The 16,849-nt window shown below is 32.1% G+C and overlaps 1 protein-coding gene across 3 annotated transcripts in view; it reads left to right on the plus strand.

Moving 5' to 3' along the window:
* LOC110025973 (sugar transporter ERD6-like 4) overlaps window positions 1-13,018 on the plus strand; it is a 35,609-nt gene extending 22,591 nt beyond the window's left edge. The window contains exons 16-17 of one of the 3 annotated variants that reach the window (XR_002294162.1): window positions 4,606-5,143; window positions 12,355-12,433. Coding sequence is in view for 1 of the 3 variants with exons in the window: in XM_020726688.1 (XP_020582347.1) it covers window positions 12,355-12,469; window positions 12,560-12,672 (228 nt within the window). In the remaining 2 variants the exon portion in view is untranslated. Of the gene's footprint in view, window positions 1-4,605; window positions 5,149-12,354; window positions 12,470-12,559 lie in introns of those variants that run through there. The other 2 variants (XR_002294161.1, XM_020726688.1) reach the window with 2 other exon arrangements.
* Window positions 13,019-16,849: the final 3,831 nt, after the last annotated feature.

The raw sequence follows: 16,849 nt of genomic DNA on the forward strand, positions 1-16,849 counted from the left end.
TAGGACCTGAAAGTAGTAGACTAGAATTTCTCCTAAGGAATTTAACTACCTCACTTCTTTGTGGGATCGACAATCCAGACTTATTAGAGCCCTATATTACTGAAACAATATGTATACTTGCGTGAGAAACCCTGGTGAGTAATAGTATCTAATTTTATTAACTTAATTTATTTGTTAGGAATCGAATCAAATTTCTGGTGTCATTACTAGGTCTTACATTATTGTGATAATCTCTTGGGCGGATCAGGGCGCGTTGCAATTTGAGCACGGTCACACGATGTGTAGGTGCGGGTGCACTGAATGCGGGTGTTGGTGTGCTTGCTTTTGGCGTGGGTTTTTCGACTTATCTAGATTTAGGAGAGAGGGAGCCATATTTGAAAGCAGGTGCGTTAGACTAGGATCTCCATTTTTGTCTCGTGTGGCTGCCTAAATTGTCTCCTTTTCATCCTCTAGTGGTTTAAGCATTTGTACCCTGCAAAATACAACAAAATACTTTTTTAAGTGTAAAATTATGATAAATATGGATGAAAATATAGAATTAAATGCAGGGAAAACACATAAAATTGCCTCATGTTAATAGACAAGCATATCTTCTCTAATAAACGAAGAGCAGAATTTTGTAATTTTAGTTAAATCATAGATTTTTTTGATTGGATCAATCTTTATAGCTTTTCCTTCTTTTTTAAAGTTTTCCATTTAAAAATTATTATCTTCTATCATTTTTATTTTTATATGTGCTGAATATTCATACCAACTAAGACATAATTTGCAGTCATTAAAAATTATTTTCTATCATTTTTAAACGTCAACCATCTGTTGATCCAGTTAAGATGTAGATTTTTTAGATTTGTTGTAGTTTGTATATATTACTTCAATTTTCATGGAAAGCCAAATTAATGAGTACATGGTTCATCCCTAATTTTACTGTCATGATTATAGATTGCACTTGCATTATACATTTACTAAATATCTGTTAATCTTAAAACTGGGAGCATGGAATTCTTTTTTTATTATTGTTATAGTCTAAGAAAATAAACTGCCATGCATCGATAGAAAGTTTAAGTTTTGTTCACTATATAATATTTTTCAGAAAGCAATTTCTTATTGAAAGTATTTTTTCTTGTTGAAGTGGCGACATTTTGTTTTTTAGGCAACCATTTTTCCAAATTGGCAATTTTTGTACTGTTAAAAAATATCTATATGAAAATAGTTCTCTTGAACAACTCTTTAAACGTACTTAATTTCATTTGAAAAGAAATATATTCTTGAATGTGATGATATTTTATGGAGAAAAACTTTTAATTTTTGTGGAAATTAGATTTTAGAGAGCTAGTTTGGAGCAATGACTTAGTTGCATGTAGCCATTGTTGTATAGATACAAATACAGGGGCATAGACACGATACGAGCACGAGACATGCTATTAGCGGAAATATAGGACACAGACATACCTTGGACTTGTCATTATAAAAAGATTATTAAATATAAAAATAAATAAATAAATAAAACATTAAGAATAATACAAAAGAGAAAATAAAAAAATTATTAGCACTACTTAAAACTAAGATCTTGTTTGACTTCTCTTTTGTTTCTCATTTTAGCTGATATAATTAGTATATATCTTATTTTTTATCTTTAAAAATATATTAAATTATATTTTAAAATAATCAAAATGTATAGAAGTAAGCATATTTTTAATTTGTATTGCTTCAATATTTAAATCTTCTTAATCAATTATTCATTAAAAGAAATAAAATGAACACATGCTTACTTGGCACCCCATTCTTATGCATTTATATATCCAGCACCTAACTTTTGCTTTATTTTTTAATGCCACACAAAGCCTCCATATCACCTCTAACATACGACTGTTTCAATTTTAAAATATGCATTTTTTATATATAAGGTGACATGTAAGCTATGCATTTTTTGTATATATGTAAGGAAACATGTAAGTAAAAATTGAAATTCATGTGTTAGATATTTATATACATAAAAATTGATTGATATATTCTTTCTCAAGTTTTAAATTAAATTATATTTTTTTAATTATAGGCATAAAGATTTTTTAGTGAAATTTTTAATTCATTAATTTAGAACACGCATGTGTTGTGCGTGTTCTTTTCTTTTAATATTATTTAAATGAGATACTTCTATCTTGTGTCCGACAAGAGTCAAAGTCGTGGTCGAGCCATGTCGGATCCACGTCGAGTTGTGTTTGCGTCTGATACTTGTCGGACACTTTACGAATCTTTAATTAGAAATGTTTGTGCAATATAGTCTTTGCATATTTTGGAGGAACAAGTTGGAATTCAGTTATTCTCTATGAATGCAAAAATAAGATTGGATAAAACGGTGCACTTCGTACATTGGTATAATTTTATCTGATAAATCATACGCCCAATGAGATAATTAATGCTAAAATAAAATCCAAACTTATAAAAAAAAAGAGCATGCATGATTATCTGTGATTGATGAGTAACAACAATATGATAAATAAAAGTACTTCAATACCTATATGTACAAAAGATATCATTAATATGCGAGTGGTAAAAAATAATAAAAATTGCTATTAATCATCGTTTTATTCAATGTCAATATTTGCATTTATTTTAATTTTTTTTTACTCTTATTTTTTTATTTTTTTCTTAAAAGTATCATATTATAGTTGTTTAGGTTTAATATATTTCATTGCATGGAGTCATCACACAACTTTTCACTCATAATAGTTATTAATAAATGTTGGTCATCGTAATGTCATGCTTTATCATTGCCCCTCGATACCAGTTGATCTACTCCAATCGTAATATTAAAAGTCAGGAATTCATTTGTCACCTTTATGAGGCTCCTCTTGTTAGAACTCTTGAGTTTTATGTGCAAGTCATCAATATAGTTGTCTACTTATCACAACAGACATGATACTTTCTAAATCATTTTTATCTATTATTAATTATTTTCATTTACATTTATTATTTAACAATAATTTATTTGCAAACCATCACTTTAATTAAAAAAAAAATCCAATGTGATAGATAATATTAACAATTTGTATTTCAAAAAATTGCTTTTTTATGACTAAAAAGGCCCTTTAAATTTTGAATAAATTAAGTTTTTATCTTGAAACAATTTCCTCTCAATTTAAAACATATTTTTTCTTTTTTGAATTAATAAATCCCAACCCTTTATATTGATCTTGCCATTGTGTTGCTTGTGGAGAATGAAATTATTGCAAGAAATATGGAAGCGATGATTAAACAAATTAATAATGTTATTAAAAGTAAATTTAATTAATTTATAAATTAATTGTATAAAATCAAATATATTAAAAATTCATATCTATGTCTATTTACGAATCCAACATTAATATAGGGATATTCTGCTACTAATTTGATTTGCGTCGGATTTGCTTCATTATTGTGGTCAATGCTAAAATCAAGACTAATAATGCCATTAGCGTCAAAAATGTCTGACGTAAGTAACTTGCCTTGGAATAAATGTCTGTAAGCACGGACATTAATGAAATTAGGCACGGACCACTCCGACGCAACTTTAATGTTAGAATTTGCGTTGAAATATGATAAACACAAATTAGCTTGCTTATCTGCGTTGATGTAGTTTGCCAGAGATTCTCTATTAAAATCAAAATGTATCTAATAGCAGTGAAAAAACGTAGCAATTAGCGTTGGAAATTTTATTGTATGTTTGATGCAAATATGCAACAAATTTTAAAATAATGTTAAAGAACAATCAGATTTTTACAACATGCGCAAAACAAATCCATATCACAAATAAGTACCATTATAACTGAGAAGCTACATCGCCAACAAATTCAAATAATAATTACATACATAATGTAACAAATACGATTCTGTGCACAAAACCTTACATCTATATATAGAATAAATGTTCACTTCACAAAGAAAATACAATACCCCATGGTGGAGGAATGTCATCAAACTCTTAATCAACCTCCTCTTTCTCTCCTTATCCACATAACTCATATGAAGCTTGCTCGGATGATTATATTACTTTTCATCGGGCATGCTAGAGTCTCCTTAACTTTTTGCTGGTTTTCACACATCTGACAGATCTCTTTACTTGTAACACTGGCCTGTCGGGTGGCTCTTCATGCTCCGATTGCAACGAGCTCGAACCACCCATCTAAGCACGAAAGTGCTCTACCTCAAATGCTATTCCCTTCATGCCCAAGTCGTTGACCATTCCCTGTTTTTCTGCTATCTGCGTCAATAGTTCAAAATCAGACGATGCAATGGTAGACTGGCTATCACTGCTGCTAGTGGATGTCAGACTTTGGCTCGCCAATTCTCTCTCTCACGAAACTTCTCGTACTCCTATATAAATAAAACTAAAGATTAAGTGTCATTTCTAACATTAATAGTAAAAAATATATAAAAAATCAATTTTTTTTTTACTTACATTGACTTGCCGAGAGAGTTTAGAGACCCAATATTGCGTTGTAGGTGTCGATACTTCTGAACATGCTACATTGTAATGGTGGTCGGCTGGTCAAGCTCCTTAGCCTATGTACATAAGAAAATGATAAGTACCTCATAATTACATCAATCATTTAATTTTTAAATATTTAGAGAATCTTACCAATAAGAGCGGAGGACCAGGCCTCCAATGTGGACGCGGCGCCCTCTGTTTTGGGATGTGCTCGGGGCCTGCTTTGTGGCGGGGCTAAAGGTGTCTTCCGGCCCAAGCCCACGAGGGTGGCGTAAATCGAGCGGGGCTTACGCGCGAATACAACCGGAGTGCAGTACACGCCTCACGGGATGTACGCCTCGCCTCCTAATCGAATAAAAAGGGTAAAAAATCTCTAATTTTAAATACCTATCTCATTCGAGCTTCTCCCGCACGCAATCATCCCCTACAGACACAACTTCCTCCATCGCATGCAGAGTCGAAGAGGATTCTGCCGTCGTCTGCTTCGTTCCTCGCACCGCACCCACAGAAAATTCCGTAGCATGCTTGTCTGCTTTGTCTCACTTGTTCTCGCACGTAAGCGATCTTCGTCTCGCACGCGGGCCCTTGCATGCAGGCTCTGTCACGCACGCTTGGATTACGTTCGTCAGCGTTGTCTTCTCCCGCAGCGGCATTGTTTCTCCTGCAGCGACGCAACCAGTGAGGTTTTCTATTTTTTTATGCTTTTGTGTTTTTTTGTTACTGTAGAGTGTAGATACAATGAAATTTTATGAGTTTTTTTTTGTTACTGTAGCTAGTGAGGTAGCCAATACAGTGAAATTTGATTATTTTATGATTCTTAATGCTTTTATGAGTTTTTAATTTTTCATTTCAATGTAACAGCAGTAAGGTTAATGTAGCTACAGTAATTTCACTATATCTGCTGCAAAGAACTGCAAATTTTTTTTTTCATATTTCAACGCAAATTCTAGATACAAGACTAACAAGTCTAATTTGAGCAACTCTAGATTGTACAAGAGGAGCTGTAATGGCGGTGGTGCTTGTGACCAATACAGAGTAGTGTTGTGTTTGTCAGAGCGACACACGACCATCATCATCCTCTTATATGTATTCTTTGAAGTGACCCTATGACGTCGTTCAAGTGGTGTCATTTGTAACTTGAAAAAATATATTGATAAAATTAATATTTAAAGCAAAACTAATCAAGAGAAATCTAATATAAGCAACACAAGTAAAAGCAGGAATTTGTAGAATTAAAATAGGAAATACATCGTAACTGTCTAAAAAGAACAAAAAGTAAACAAGAAGCATAATATAAGCAATAAAAGGTAAAAACAGAAAGATGCATAATCAAAACAAGAAGCATGCAGTAACATCTAAATATAATAAAAGTAAAATCAACAAAAGAAATTAACCATCTAAACATACAAACCATTTTTATACTGTTTCATTTGACGAGTCAGTCGATGATGAACTTAAAATGTTTTCTTCAATATCATCATCATCATCATTATCATTTATATTTTGGAAACTTTATAAATTCTCGTGGTATCCTTTAGGGTAAACTTTTTTCGATTGAATCAAGTTGAATGCAAAAATCTGACATACCTTGCTCTTGGTGAATGATTTCAATAATAGTTTGCATCTCAATAGTTTTTCTTAGTTTATTCTTCGTAACGATAGCCCAATCAAGTTTAGCGCTTGCTCTTTCAAGGTATTGAAGGTAATAAACCTGACTAACTTAACATGCTAAGATAAATTGGATCAAACTTTACATCTGTTCATTTTGATTTTGGTAATATCATAAGAGTTTAGTATTTGTGTTCCTCGATTAAGAACAAAGATCAAACCACTCACAATTGAACATAAATACATTGCGTGTAATAAGATTCAAATATTTTAATTGAACCACTTCTTCAAATATGTCATAATAATTGGTCTTACTATCTGATTGTGTGTTTCCTCTAACACAAACGCCACAATTATACGCATTATTCCATTCACATCAAAAAAATTTATGTGAAATCTCACATCAAATATTTGTCATATGGTGACACTGTAATTAGGCTCGAAGCATAATCTAGTAAGCTCTGATTCGTAATTCTTTTTCTTGTATTATGTACTTATTAGAAGTTACAAATTATAATTACCTTTGCTTTGAACTTGAAATTTATATTACATAATAGTGAATCGAAGAGTTACTTTGACGTACATATAATTTAAACCATGTCGAAATTTTCTTTCAATTTTATTGTCTATTAGAGAGTTACCCCCTATGTTCAAATTGTCGGTAAATAACCTTCTCATATTATTGTTATTTGTATGTTGGAATAAATTAGTATAACATTCTTAATAATAATTAAGAATAATTTTTATTACTAGAAATCTTATCTATAAATGTTTGTAATTCGTCGCTGCTCGAAGCACTTTATTATTGAGGTAATGTGTACCATGCCTCCATGATTATTCTCCTAATATTTAAAATACAAATAGTTATGATTGTGAAGACATGTCACTAACAATTTGATATATTTGTTGCCCTTGCTTGAAATAGTACGAATAGAAAGTTGTTGTTTATTGCAGCAAGTATGTCTTGCATATCAAGTCCCTCCGGATATGCTTTATTCTTAATGTTTTTTTTTATTTTATTTAAAATTCTGCAAAATGAAGACATTTTTGAATAATTATGGTTATAGATTAGTCTAAAATAAAATGCAAGTTGTGAGTGTACACATTAAGAAGTCATACATCTCAAAAGGATACATTCATCTGTACTGCACTTGACTCCTCAGTATAGTCTCATAATATAAATGTATCTAATAGATGCTCCTTTGAGTAAAAAAAATTAGGGGAAATTATCCGCTCGAGCTTGCATAATAATAAGGGAGTATTCATGATATGATTTCTCAATGAATCAACATTCAGATTCCCCGTGTACAACCTCCTGAAGGATGTATTGATTTCGATCAATGGATCAAGTATCGGCTTTGACAGGACAATAAATGAAGATGGTAGTAAGCACCGTAAAAAAATATGACAGTCATGACTCTTCTTGTCGAATATCTTCCCCATGCCCAAATCCCAAGTCAACACAGCGACTCAAGTTTCATACACATCCATTAAGAAATTTCAGAGAATGTATCTATTCAAATATTGTTCGTCGTTGGTCCAATATGAGACAATACATAGTTTTGGATTTTATTAGTTTAACCTGTATTTTCCTTCAAAATATTTAAACCTCTCCTCTAACAGTACTCATTCCGGTCCAATCTTGCTTTCGCGTCATCTTTTGCTTTACTCTTAATATCCATCACACTTTTGAAGGTATTATAAAATTTTTTTTAATATGTATATTATCGAGATTATGTCTAATCAAATGAGTCCTCCAATATGGAATATCCAAAAAAATATTCTGCTTTGTTCAGTTATGTCTAACACCGAACTAAGGAAGATGATTTGAACCTAGTTCAGGTTTCTCAGTGATCTTTGGTATTTTACTGATCGTTTGTCATAAATTGGCCCTAGTTATTATCGGGGTTGGATTTGATTTTTCAATTTAATTTTTTAAATAGACGTGTTTATTTATTCTCAATGGGTGATTGTTGGATAAAAATATTTGATGACAATCAAATCGAGATTTTTTTCTATGCTTTAAAGTGAAATACAGTGAACATATCCATGCCGCAAGGACAAGCCAATTGCTCAGCTGTGCTCCAACCAAATAGCATCTCATAAGCTGAGAAATCACTAATAGTTCACATAAAAGCAACTTTCAATTAAAAATTCTATTTCCTAGCGATATCATAAGTTAGTACACATTTTTCTTATAATATTTGAAGCTCATCTATTAGAGACTGTAAGTAGACGTCAACTTTTTCTTTTAGGCCATGTAGACCTGATATGATCAACGTCAGAAACAAAAACGACGTTATACACATATGAGGGAGTAAATTATATGACGTAATAATAAATGGTAAACATGAATACAGTGTTAAGACTTGATTGTACGGGATGAACCCATCTGCACATAAGTTAAGTCTATTATTGCTTGGTTCAGTTGTAAAGTCAGAATAACTACTGTAGAAATTTCTCAAGGTTTTACCATTTAACGGGTGACTCATAAAATTATTATATCAATAAATCCAGTACTGTGCCATGTCATGTGAGGAGCTGTACATATAGAAATGAACAATCTCTGAAGCTAGGGCATGAACGACAAGAGAAGAGATGTTCGTATAAAATATTTTTCTGATTTTTACTATTTTTCCTCTTTGCTTTGAATCTATTAGTGCCGTGAAATCTAAATTTCGTCTCCAATGCATTAACCCTGTAATATAATATGCAACCATTAACATATTAATTTATCTTCTTAGATAGTGACACTAACTTTGGCTCTAAATTTTTTGCCCTATACAAGTCATCATGAACTAAATTCTCTGTAGATTTCGTCTTCTTTAATAATACTGCCATCTAATTGAAACATTTTTTAGGCATGTTCAAATTAGATTTGATGCTCAAAATTCTCAGCGTCATCCATAGTTTCATATGCATAGTGTAGCATTCCCAAAACAGTTGTGCAACATTTAGTAAATCATAAAATTGTTATTTTTCACAGTTCGGTGCCTGATCATCATTAGGAACTCTCCTAACAAAATGATCTCTGTGTGCATCATGAATCATTTTTTGTATCTGTCAGGATTGTATTCCATTAGAGGAGCATAACTTGATGAGACACAGATATGATTATGCTTAACATCTCGTTCGTACACACCATGTGCAGTCTAGGACCAACTACTGGGTTTAAATCCCTTACAGTATAGATTCAACTTGACTTACTCAGTTGTTAGGTACACTTAATTTTTATGCTTGGCGCAAGGACATCCAAATATACTTTCTAAAAGATAAATAATTAGTTGGGATGCCATTTACATGAATTTCTCAAAACCGTTCAAGAATTCATGAGCGAGTCCTTTTTTTTCATGGATAGAATTTGTTATACAACGATAATCTTAAATTTTGAATATTCATCTGCAATCTATATGAAGATTTATAGATTAGTACATTTTGATATCAGTTGTATACATTTCATATGTATTATATATCTAGCTTCTCAGAAGAATCAATCATTGAGCAAGAAGACATTCAAGTTCACAATGCCCCTGACGTTAAAAATAATGATGTGCAAAAATTCTAGGTCAACATGCACAAATGATGAATGTTCTTATTGTTAGGATGGACTCAACATGGCAGAAGAATGGTTTTATTCCCAACAATCATCTTGTTCAGTAAGCCTTAAGTTAGCCAAGGAACACCAATTCAACAAAACTAAATCACTTTTCCAATTTGACAAGCTCTGATAGTGCATGCTTAAGATTATATATATTAGATTGTTCAAAAAGCAACAACAATTGCTATATGCTCATAGCTGCTTTAGGGCTAAATCTTGTCAAAGGTGACAAATTCAAAGACAACCAAACACTCCCAAAAAATCTAATTTCATATTAATATAGCCCTATGATCACACCTAAAAGTCTATTGCCAGAAAGAACGTGACAAGCCCCTCCGAGTCAAATGACAATCTCAAAAATTTTTCTTAGAACTATGGTTAGTTGGAGGAAGATCAAAAGTTTTGATATCACACATGCATATACTTGAATCCGTTCTCTCTATTGTGTCTTGTTAAGTGTCATATTTTCATTTAATTTTAATAAAATAAGATCACTTTTCATACAATATGCCCAAATCTTTTTATGTCTACCGCTGCTGCTAACTTTCTTCGCATTGGTCGAATCTAAAACATCTAGTCTCTTAATCAGGTCATCAAATGGTCGACATTTGATGTGACCAAACCATCTAAGACAAGTCTCTCTTATCTTGTCTGCCACCGGAGAAATAACAACCCTTTTACATATATATTCGTTTTGCATTTTGTTCCCGAGTGTAAAGCCACTCATCCACCTAAGCATTCTCATCTCAACAACACTTAATTTAGCTTTATGTTTCTCTTTTATAGGTCAACATTCTGCACCATAAAACATTTTATATTTTACCACCATCTTATAAAATTTTCTTGTAAGTTTAAGCAGTACTCTTCCATCACGTGCAATAAGATGCATCTATTCCTCCATTTCAGCCATCCAAATCAGAGAAAAAATGAAGGGGAAATTCATAAAATGAGAGAAGGTTTACTTATGCTTGGAATGGACGAGTTGAGGGAAATGCGAGTTTGCCTGTGAAACACCGCAGAGGCTTGGAGAACATGAATTGTTGGAGCTACATTCGAAGAGAGAGGACTGCTTGAATGAGGTTGTGGAGCGCAGGATTAGAATTTTATGGTACCTCGGTCGGATTTGAGTCGAACAACTCAGACACAAATAAATTAGCTTTGGACTTTTCATCAGCTTGTTCGACGCTATTAAGAGTAATCTTTATGGTAGCAACATGTCGTTAATGTTGACGCTACATTTTGCTTCGACTTATATACAACACTAAACATGACACTAATACTGTGCATCAAAATTTTTTGGTGCACAGCCCATAAACGACGTTAAATGGACACAAAACCGACTCTAGGAGTGGCCATCGGAATTGTTCTGATGCAAGCTCTGATGCTAATTAGCTCATATCTTGTAGTGATAGTTTGTATAATTTTCAGGGATCTAAAATTGGAGTATATTTTAAAAGTAAAAGTCAGTTTATCTTTTGAGTCAGAATTGGGTTTAACATGCGTAGTGATGTTTTACATGTGTTTGATGCAAACATGGAAGACATTTTTTAGCGTTTGTCACATAAATGATTTGAATTTTTGTTTAATTCAACTAGCCTATGCCTGTTGCATGCTTATTTCTTCAAATAACGCAATGGCACTCAACTCATAGCATTAAGAGAGGGAGAGGGAGAGCTTATTAGCCTTATCTGGTTTAGCGTGCCAATACATCAATAAATTTTTACAGTTCTCTTCATGTCTCCTTATTGTGTGATTTCCATTAAAAAGGTAAATGCTTCTAATCAACCTTTGGAAACGTTCACTAGCAATTCAGTTAGAATAGTAAAGGAACTTTTTGCAAAATTCAAATTAAAATGTGAGAATAAACACAATAGAGATCTAAACATAATAAATAAATGGAAGATTTAAATACATGCCAATTCAAATGCATTTACATATCTGCCATCTAAACAATGATTTTTACCATTCATGTCACGTTATTTATGCATGAGTCAAAAGGTGTAATCCACTTTTAAAGGTGATGGTAATGTTTTTGATGTGATACAAAAGATTTGCGTGTTAGAAAAGTAAATAAAATGAAAGTTTAGGAGAATCATGTAAATACATAAGAATTGTGTTGCATGTATTAAATGCTTCTAAATAAATTTATTGGGTCTTTTGAGAGTCACCCAAGCGGACAACCAAATATAAATCAAATACTTACATCGAGCCTCAAAGGGAGTATTTGAGTATTTCTCTTCATACACAGAAATGATTTATAGTCATTACTTTATGAAAATGCAATTCCTTGTTGTACTTAATGATTATGAAAACATCCAACCATTCCATTTGATGCCTAGTAGTGAGCAAGAAACGACCTCCAACTGTTGAAGATAAATACACTAATAATTAGGTAGGAGTAATTTAATAAATATGGTTTCTGCAATTTCTTCATTTCTTCTAGTTTGGCAGTTAATATGAAAAGTGGTTATCTACGTCTTCCCAGACTTTTTCTATGGCAGATATCTTTGTCTCACTTCGCTTCTACTAGAGTTTCCCATACTATTACTTTTTGAAAAATACCGTGTTGTCTCACCAGACTTTTTTAGTGTCGCCTTACTCTTACAATTTACAAGAGAAAAAGATTAAAACATAGGTATAATATTGAATGACTATTGATTCATAAAAAGTTTTTGTTGTTCAGATTCTTCCGGTCAATATCAAAGGCCTTGCTGGAAGTGTGGCGACATTAGCCAATTGGTTGACTGCTTTTATCATCACAATGACAGCCACCTTGCTTTTGAATTGGAGCACTGGAGGTATCCCCATCCCCCCCCCCCCCCCACCCGAACTGCTTTTTCCTCTTATCTGGTTTAGCTTTTAATATGACTCTGATTTACCTATGATAGGAACATTCGCAATTTATGCACTGGTGTCTGTACTGAGTCTGGCGTTTGTGATCACTTGGGTGCCAGAAACCAAGGGAAAAACACTTGAGGAAATACAATGGTCATTCAGATGAGGTCAACAATAACAAAATACCCAACTTTATGGAAGAGTACATCAAATTCAAATCAGTAAGCTTCAGTTTAAGCAAATATTACTGTACACAAGCATATTTATTCCCAGTACAGCTGCTTATCCAACCACATATGACGGCATGGAAGATCGACATCTTTTGTTGGAATTCTTTTGTTTGATTGTAATGGAAGTGTGAGAAAAAAAAATTCATACACAATAATGACATTGGATTGCAGATCTATATATTTTGTAAATTGATTTGAACAGCAGGTCCTCACTCTTCGCCGGATTTCTTCGGTTTCGATGGTTTTATATGGTGTGGCTTTGTTTGTTAATAATCTTTCAAATAGGAGACATTATATAAGGTTAGCTGAGTATAACCATATAAAATTTGCATCTCTCTTTTTTCAGCCCATATTTCTATATAGGCAAGATTTTAAGCAAACAAGCGATAATTAACATCCCTCGGCTGCATTCTTGGTCCACCAATGAATAATGTCTGAAGTTTTCTAGCAATGTGTGTGCGATGCTTGATTTCCTTTCTAATCATAATGGGTTAGATTATTATTGATCATCATTTGACTTTTAACATGCTGTATTGGCAATGATCTTTATCAATGGCTAAGATCAAATATCCGCCCTTTGTAATTGCAAGAATTACTTGACCATATATCATCCATTGATTTCTAGTATACCCTATTAATAGTCATTTGATGCATGCCAAAACTAAAAATTGATGTCCATGTTCTCAATGGCTTAGTTTAATGTAGAATTAAGAAAACAACTAAGCTGGAGGACTTGGAATATTTTATTAAAATGTTTTATTAGTTATATAGCATCATTACTGTTTAGTTTCAAAAGAAATTATTAGTTAAATATATTTTTTTTCTTTTCAACTCTCATTTAAAGGCAATATAAATTATGTCTTACTGTTTTTGCATATTAAAAATTTAGTATAAATTTTTACGTCTTTGTTTTGAATGAATATCAAGCACTTAGATGGATAAAAAAGAACAATCGTACGATAAGATAAAGTTTTTGCCTGAGAAATATTAAATTAGAAAAAAAAATTACAAGACATAATTTTCTTAAGTAATTTATTATTTTTATAAAGTTATTAATCGGGTGATAACATTCAAAGTGATGATGGTCAAATGATTATGGTGGGAGGATAAATGTCAAATGATGATGATTAGATTAGATGTTTGTAACCAAGCAATTATAATCAGGCGATAATAATCATATAATTGTAGGTGGTGATATTTATTGATGTTGGTCATTATGTAAAATTATGGAATTCTTTAGACTTAAGGGTCCGTTTGGGGCAACTTATAAGTGCGGGCGGCGTTTTTAAAATGTTGTCGTACTGTTTGGTTCGCGCGTTTCACCAGTTTATCTGAAATTGCGTTTGGGTTTTTACACTTAACACAGACCGTGGGTCGACCCATGCGGCCGGCCCGCGGGCCGCGTTTCAGGATAAGCAGCTTATCATAAAATGCACAAGCTGTTCCAAATAGACCCTTAAAAACTCATTCCCCTTGTTAGTCATGGTCTTCTTCAGGGGTGTTTAATTTATAAGTTTTATGAGTATTTTTTTTTTCTGAAACTCTAAAATATTCTATCATATGATCTATGCTCTTTCTTTTGACCATTTATTGTTCATTTAACATTAAGTGTCTTACAAATCTCAAAATTCATTAAACTTGGGCTTGATAATTTTTTCTCATAAACATGTTTGATTTAAGTATAACCATGCAATATTCAAAGATTGTTTGACAATTAGTTTTAATTTTCAAATTTTCAATTATATTATAAGTGTCTGATTTGAGCTGGTTCAAACTTAGATTGGACAACTTCAGGTGTAGTTGATATATTTAGCTTGATAATAAATCTTCTTAAAGTGAAGACTGGATGGTTTTGAATTTAATTTAAAAAAGTTCGCCAAATTTTGCACGAATATTTTGTGTTTAATTCGATTGATATTTTTATAATGTATTAATAACAAAATTATATTGATCAAAGGCCTATGAAGTTTTTTAAAAACTAAAAAAACTTATGGTTTCTTATGTCGAATTAAACTGTGATTCAACTATATCATCTTGATATGTTTATTGTGCTGTATGAGAAAATCTCGATAATTTTTTTTGCAATTTGTAATAAGTGGTAATGATTATAAGAGAAATAAAGAGGCCAAAAAAAAAATTATATTACAAAGTTTTCCAACGAGATATAGCTCTATTTGGCAAGTCTTAGGATTTAATTTAAATGCGATTTAGTAAATCTTGTTGATTAGAATTTAATCAATGTTAAGATGGTTAAACTTCACATATTGTTTGATAAGACATATGTTAAATACGATTAAATCCTAGAAATTATATAACAACTTATTTCATTATTTAAATGAATTAGTTCAATTTAGTTTAAGTGTTAATTTTTTAGTTCTACCAACGTTAATTGAGAATTTATTACATTAACTATTTGGTAATTATAATAACTTAAAAGTTGTTGCATGCCAAAAGATTCAGAACTGTAGAGTGAGAATTTAATATATTAGCATTGCTAAAAGATCCAACCACACATGAATAAAAGAAAAGTAGCATGAGGAGATATTAAAATTTCTTATGCGAAAGAATCCTGGGAAGTTTAAAAACTATGTGGCTTAGGGTATGTTTGGCGCGACTTTTTTGTCCCGTTGCGGCCCGTGACCGTTTTTTTTTTATTTTTTTATTTTTACATTTGGCGCGGTGGTGGCGGCTTGGCGTCGAAGAATTCGACTGAAAGATGGGCCGCGGGTTATACTCAGGTGCCCGCTTTCTGAAGTGAATATTATCGCTTTGCCCCCTCCCACATGGCCCTTCCATGGAAGTGTTCCGTGCCCTAGCCGTGCGCACCGAGATCCATTGCCTCCTCCTGCGCACCAAAAATTTTCCTCCAGCCATGTTTCCTCCTTCAGGACTTCGCTGCCTTCCCCCGTCCTTTCCTAAGATTCTTCTTTTTCGGAGATCTTGCAGATATACATATTTTTTTTTTTGTTTCTTCTTCATTTTATGGATAACAAACGACGATCTTCCCTTGACAGCTCCGAATCCTTCTTCGTCCCACGTTCTTGGCCTCCTTCGGCTTCTTCGGCAATCTCGCAGGTATATGTTTTTTTTTTCTTTTTTTTTCTTGTTAATTCCATATTCCTTAAAGTTTTGAATACTTCTTCCTATCACATTCCTAGCTCAAGCTTGCTTTCCTCTTCACTTCTCTATCTCATTCCTTCGGAGGAAGCTTGTAGAGTATTTTTTTTGTTTTCCTTCATTGCATTTTCTGCTTCTCTAACAAAGGATTAATATTTATGGAATATCAAGATAGTTTTTTATGAGTAATTGCAGTTGTCTGATTTTTTTTTTAACTGCGAAAAAAATATTTGCTTTAACAATCGAAAGTAAATTAGGGGTTATAAATGAGGATTTTACCATGTGTGAATAGCAAATAGATCTTATGGTTTTTGTGTTTGTCTTATTCTTTTGAAATTTGTTCAATAGGTTAGTATTCTCTTTATTTTGACTTGTTTGCGTTTTCTTATAAGCATGTTAACTTACTCTTTATTTTGATTCGTTTATGATGTTTAATAACTTGCTCTTTAAGATGTAGTTCTTTTTTTGATTAGTTAAAAAAGCTTAATGCATATGTATGTCTATAATTATCTAAGCATGATTTTGTATATGAACATTTTGTTTGTGCTCATGTGTAGCAATGCGTACATAATGTCCTATTTAGCAAATGGTGTTGAGTCAACTATGAAAAATATATTCTACATTTTGAAGTGATCTTTTCCTTTGTTGAATGTCAAATGATATGTATTTAAGCAAGTTTGACTTCGTTTGAGCACCATCATTATTACAAAAAATTGGGAAAATTATTTTGAGCTATCGTTGAAATCATAATTATTGTTTCTAGACAATCTTTGATAATTGAGATTTGCTAAATATAGATCTCTAGTTTTCAGTCTATTCTGTTATATTCTTATATGATTTGCATTTCATGTATTTTATAACCTTATTACAAGGTGTTTCTCATATTATTTGATTTAAGTCACACTCTATCTAATTTTCTAAATTGTGTTATTACTTCTGATCATTGTTTTGTTTTATCGAAGTAATAAAATTGTCAATAAGTCCAAAGAGCTTGGT

This window comes from Phalaenopsis equestris, unplaced genomic scaffold (assembly GCF_001263595.1).
Source record: "Phalaenopsis equestris unplaced genomic scaffold, ASM126359v1 Scaffold000346, whole genome shotgun sequence".
Taxonomy (NCBI): domain Eukaryota; kingdom Viridiplantae; phylum Streptophyta; class Magnoliopsida; order Asparagales; family Orchidaceae; genus Phalaenopsis; species Phalaenopsis equestris.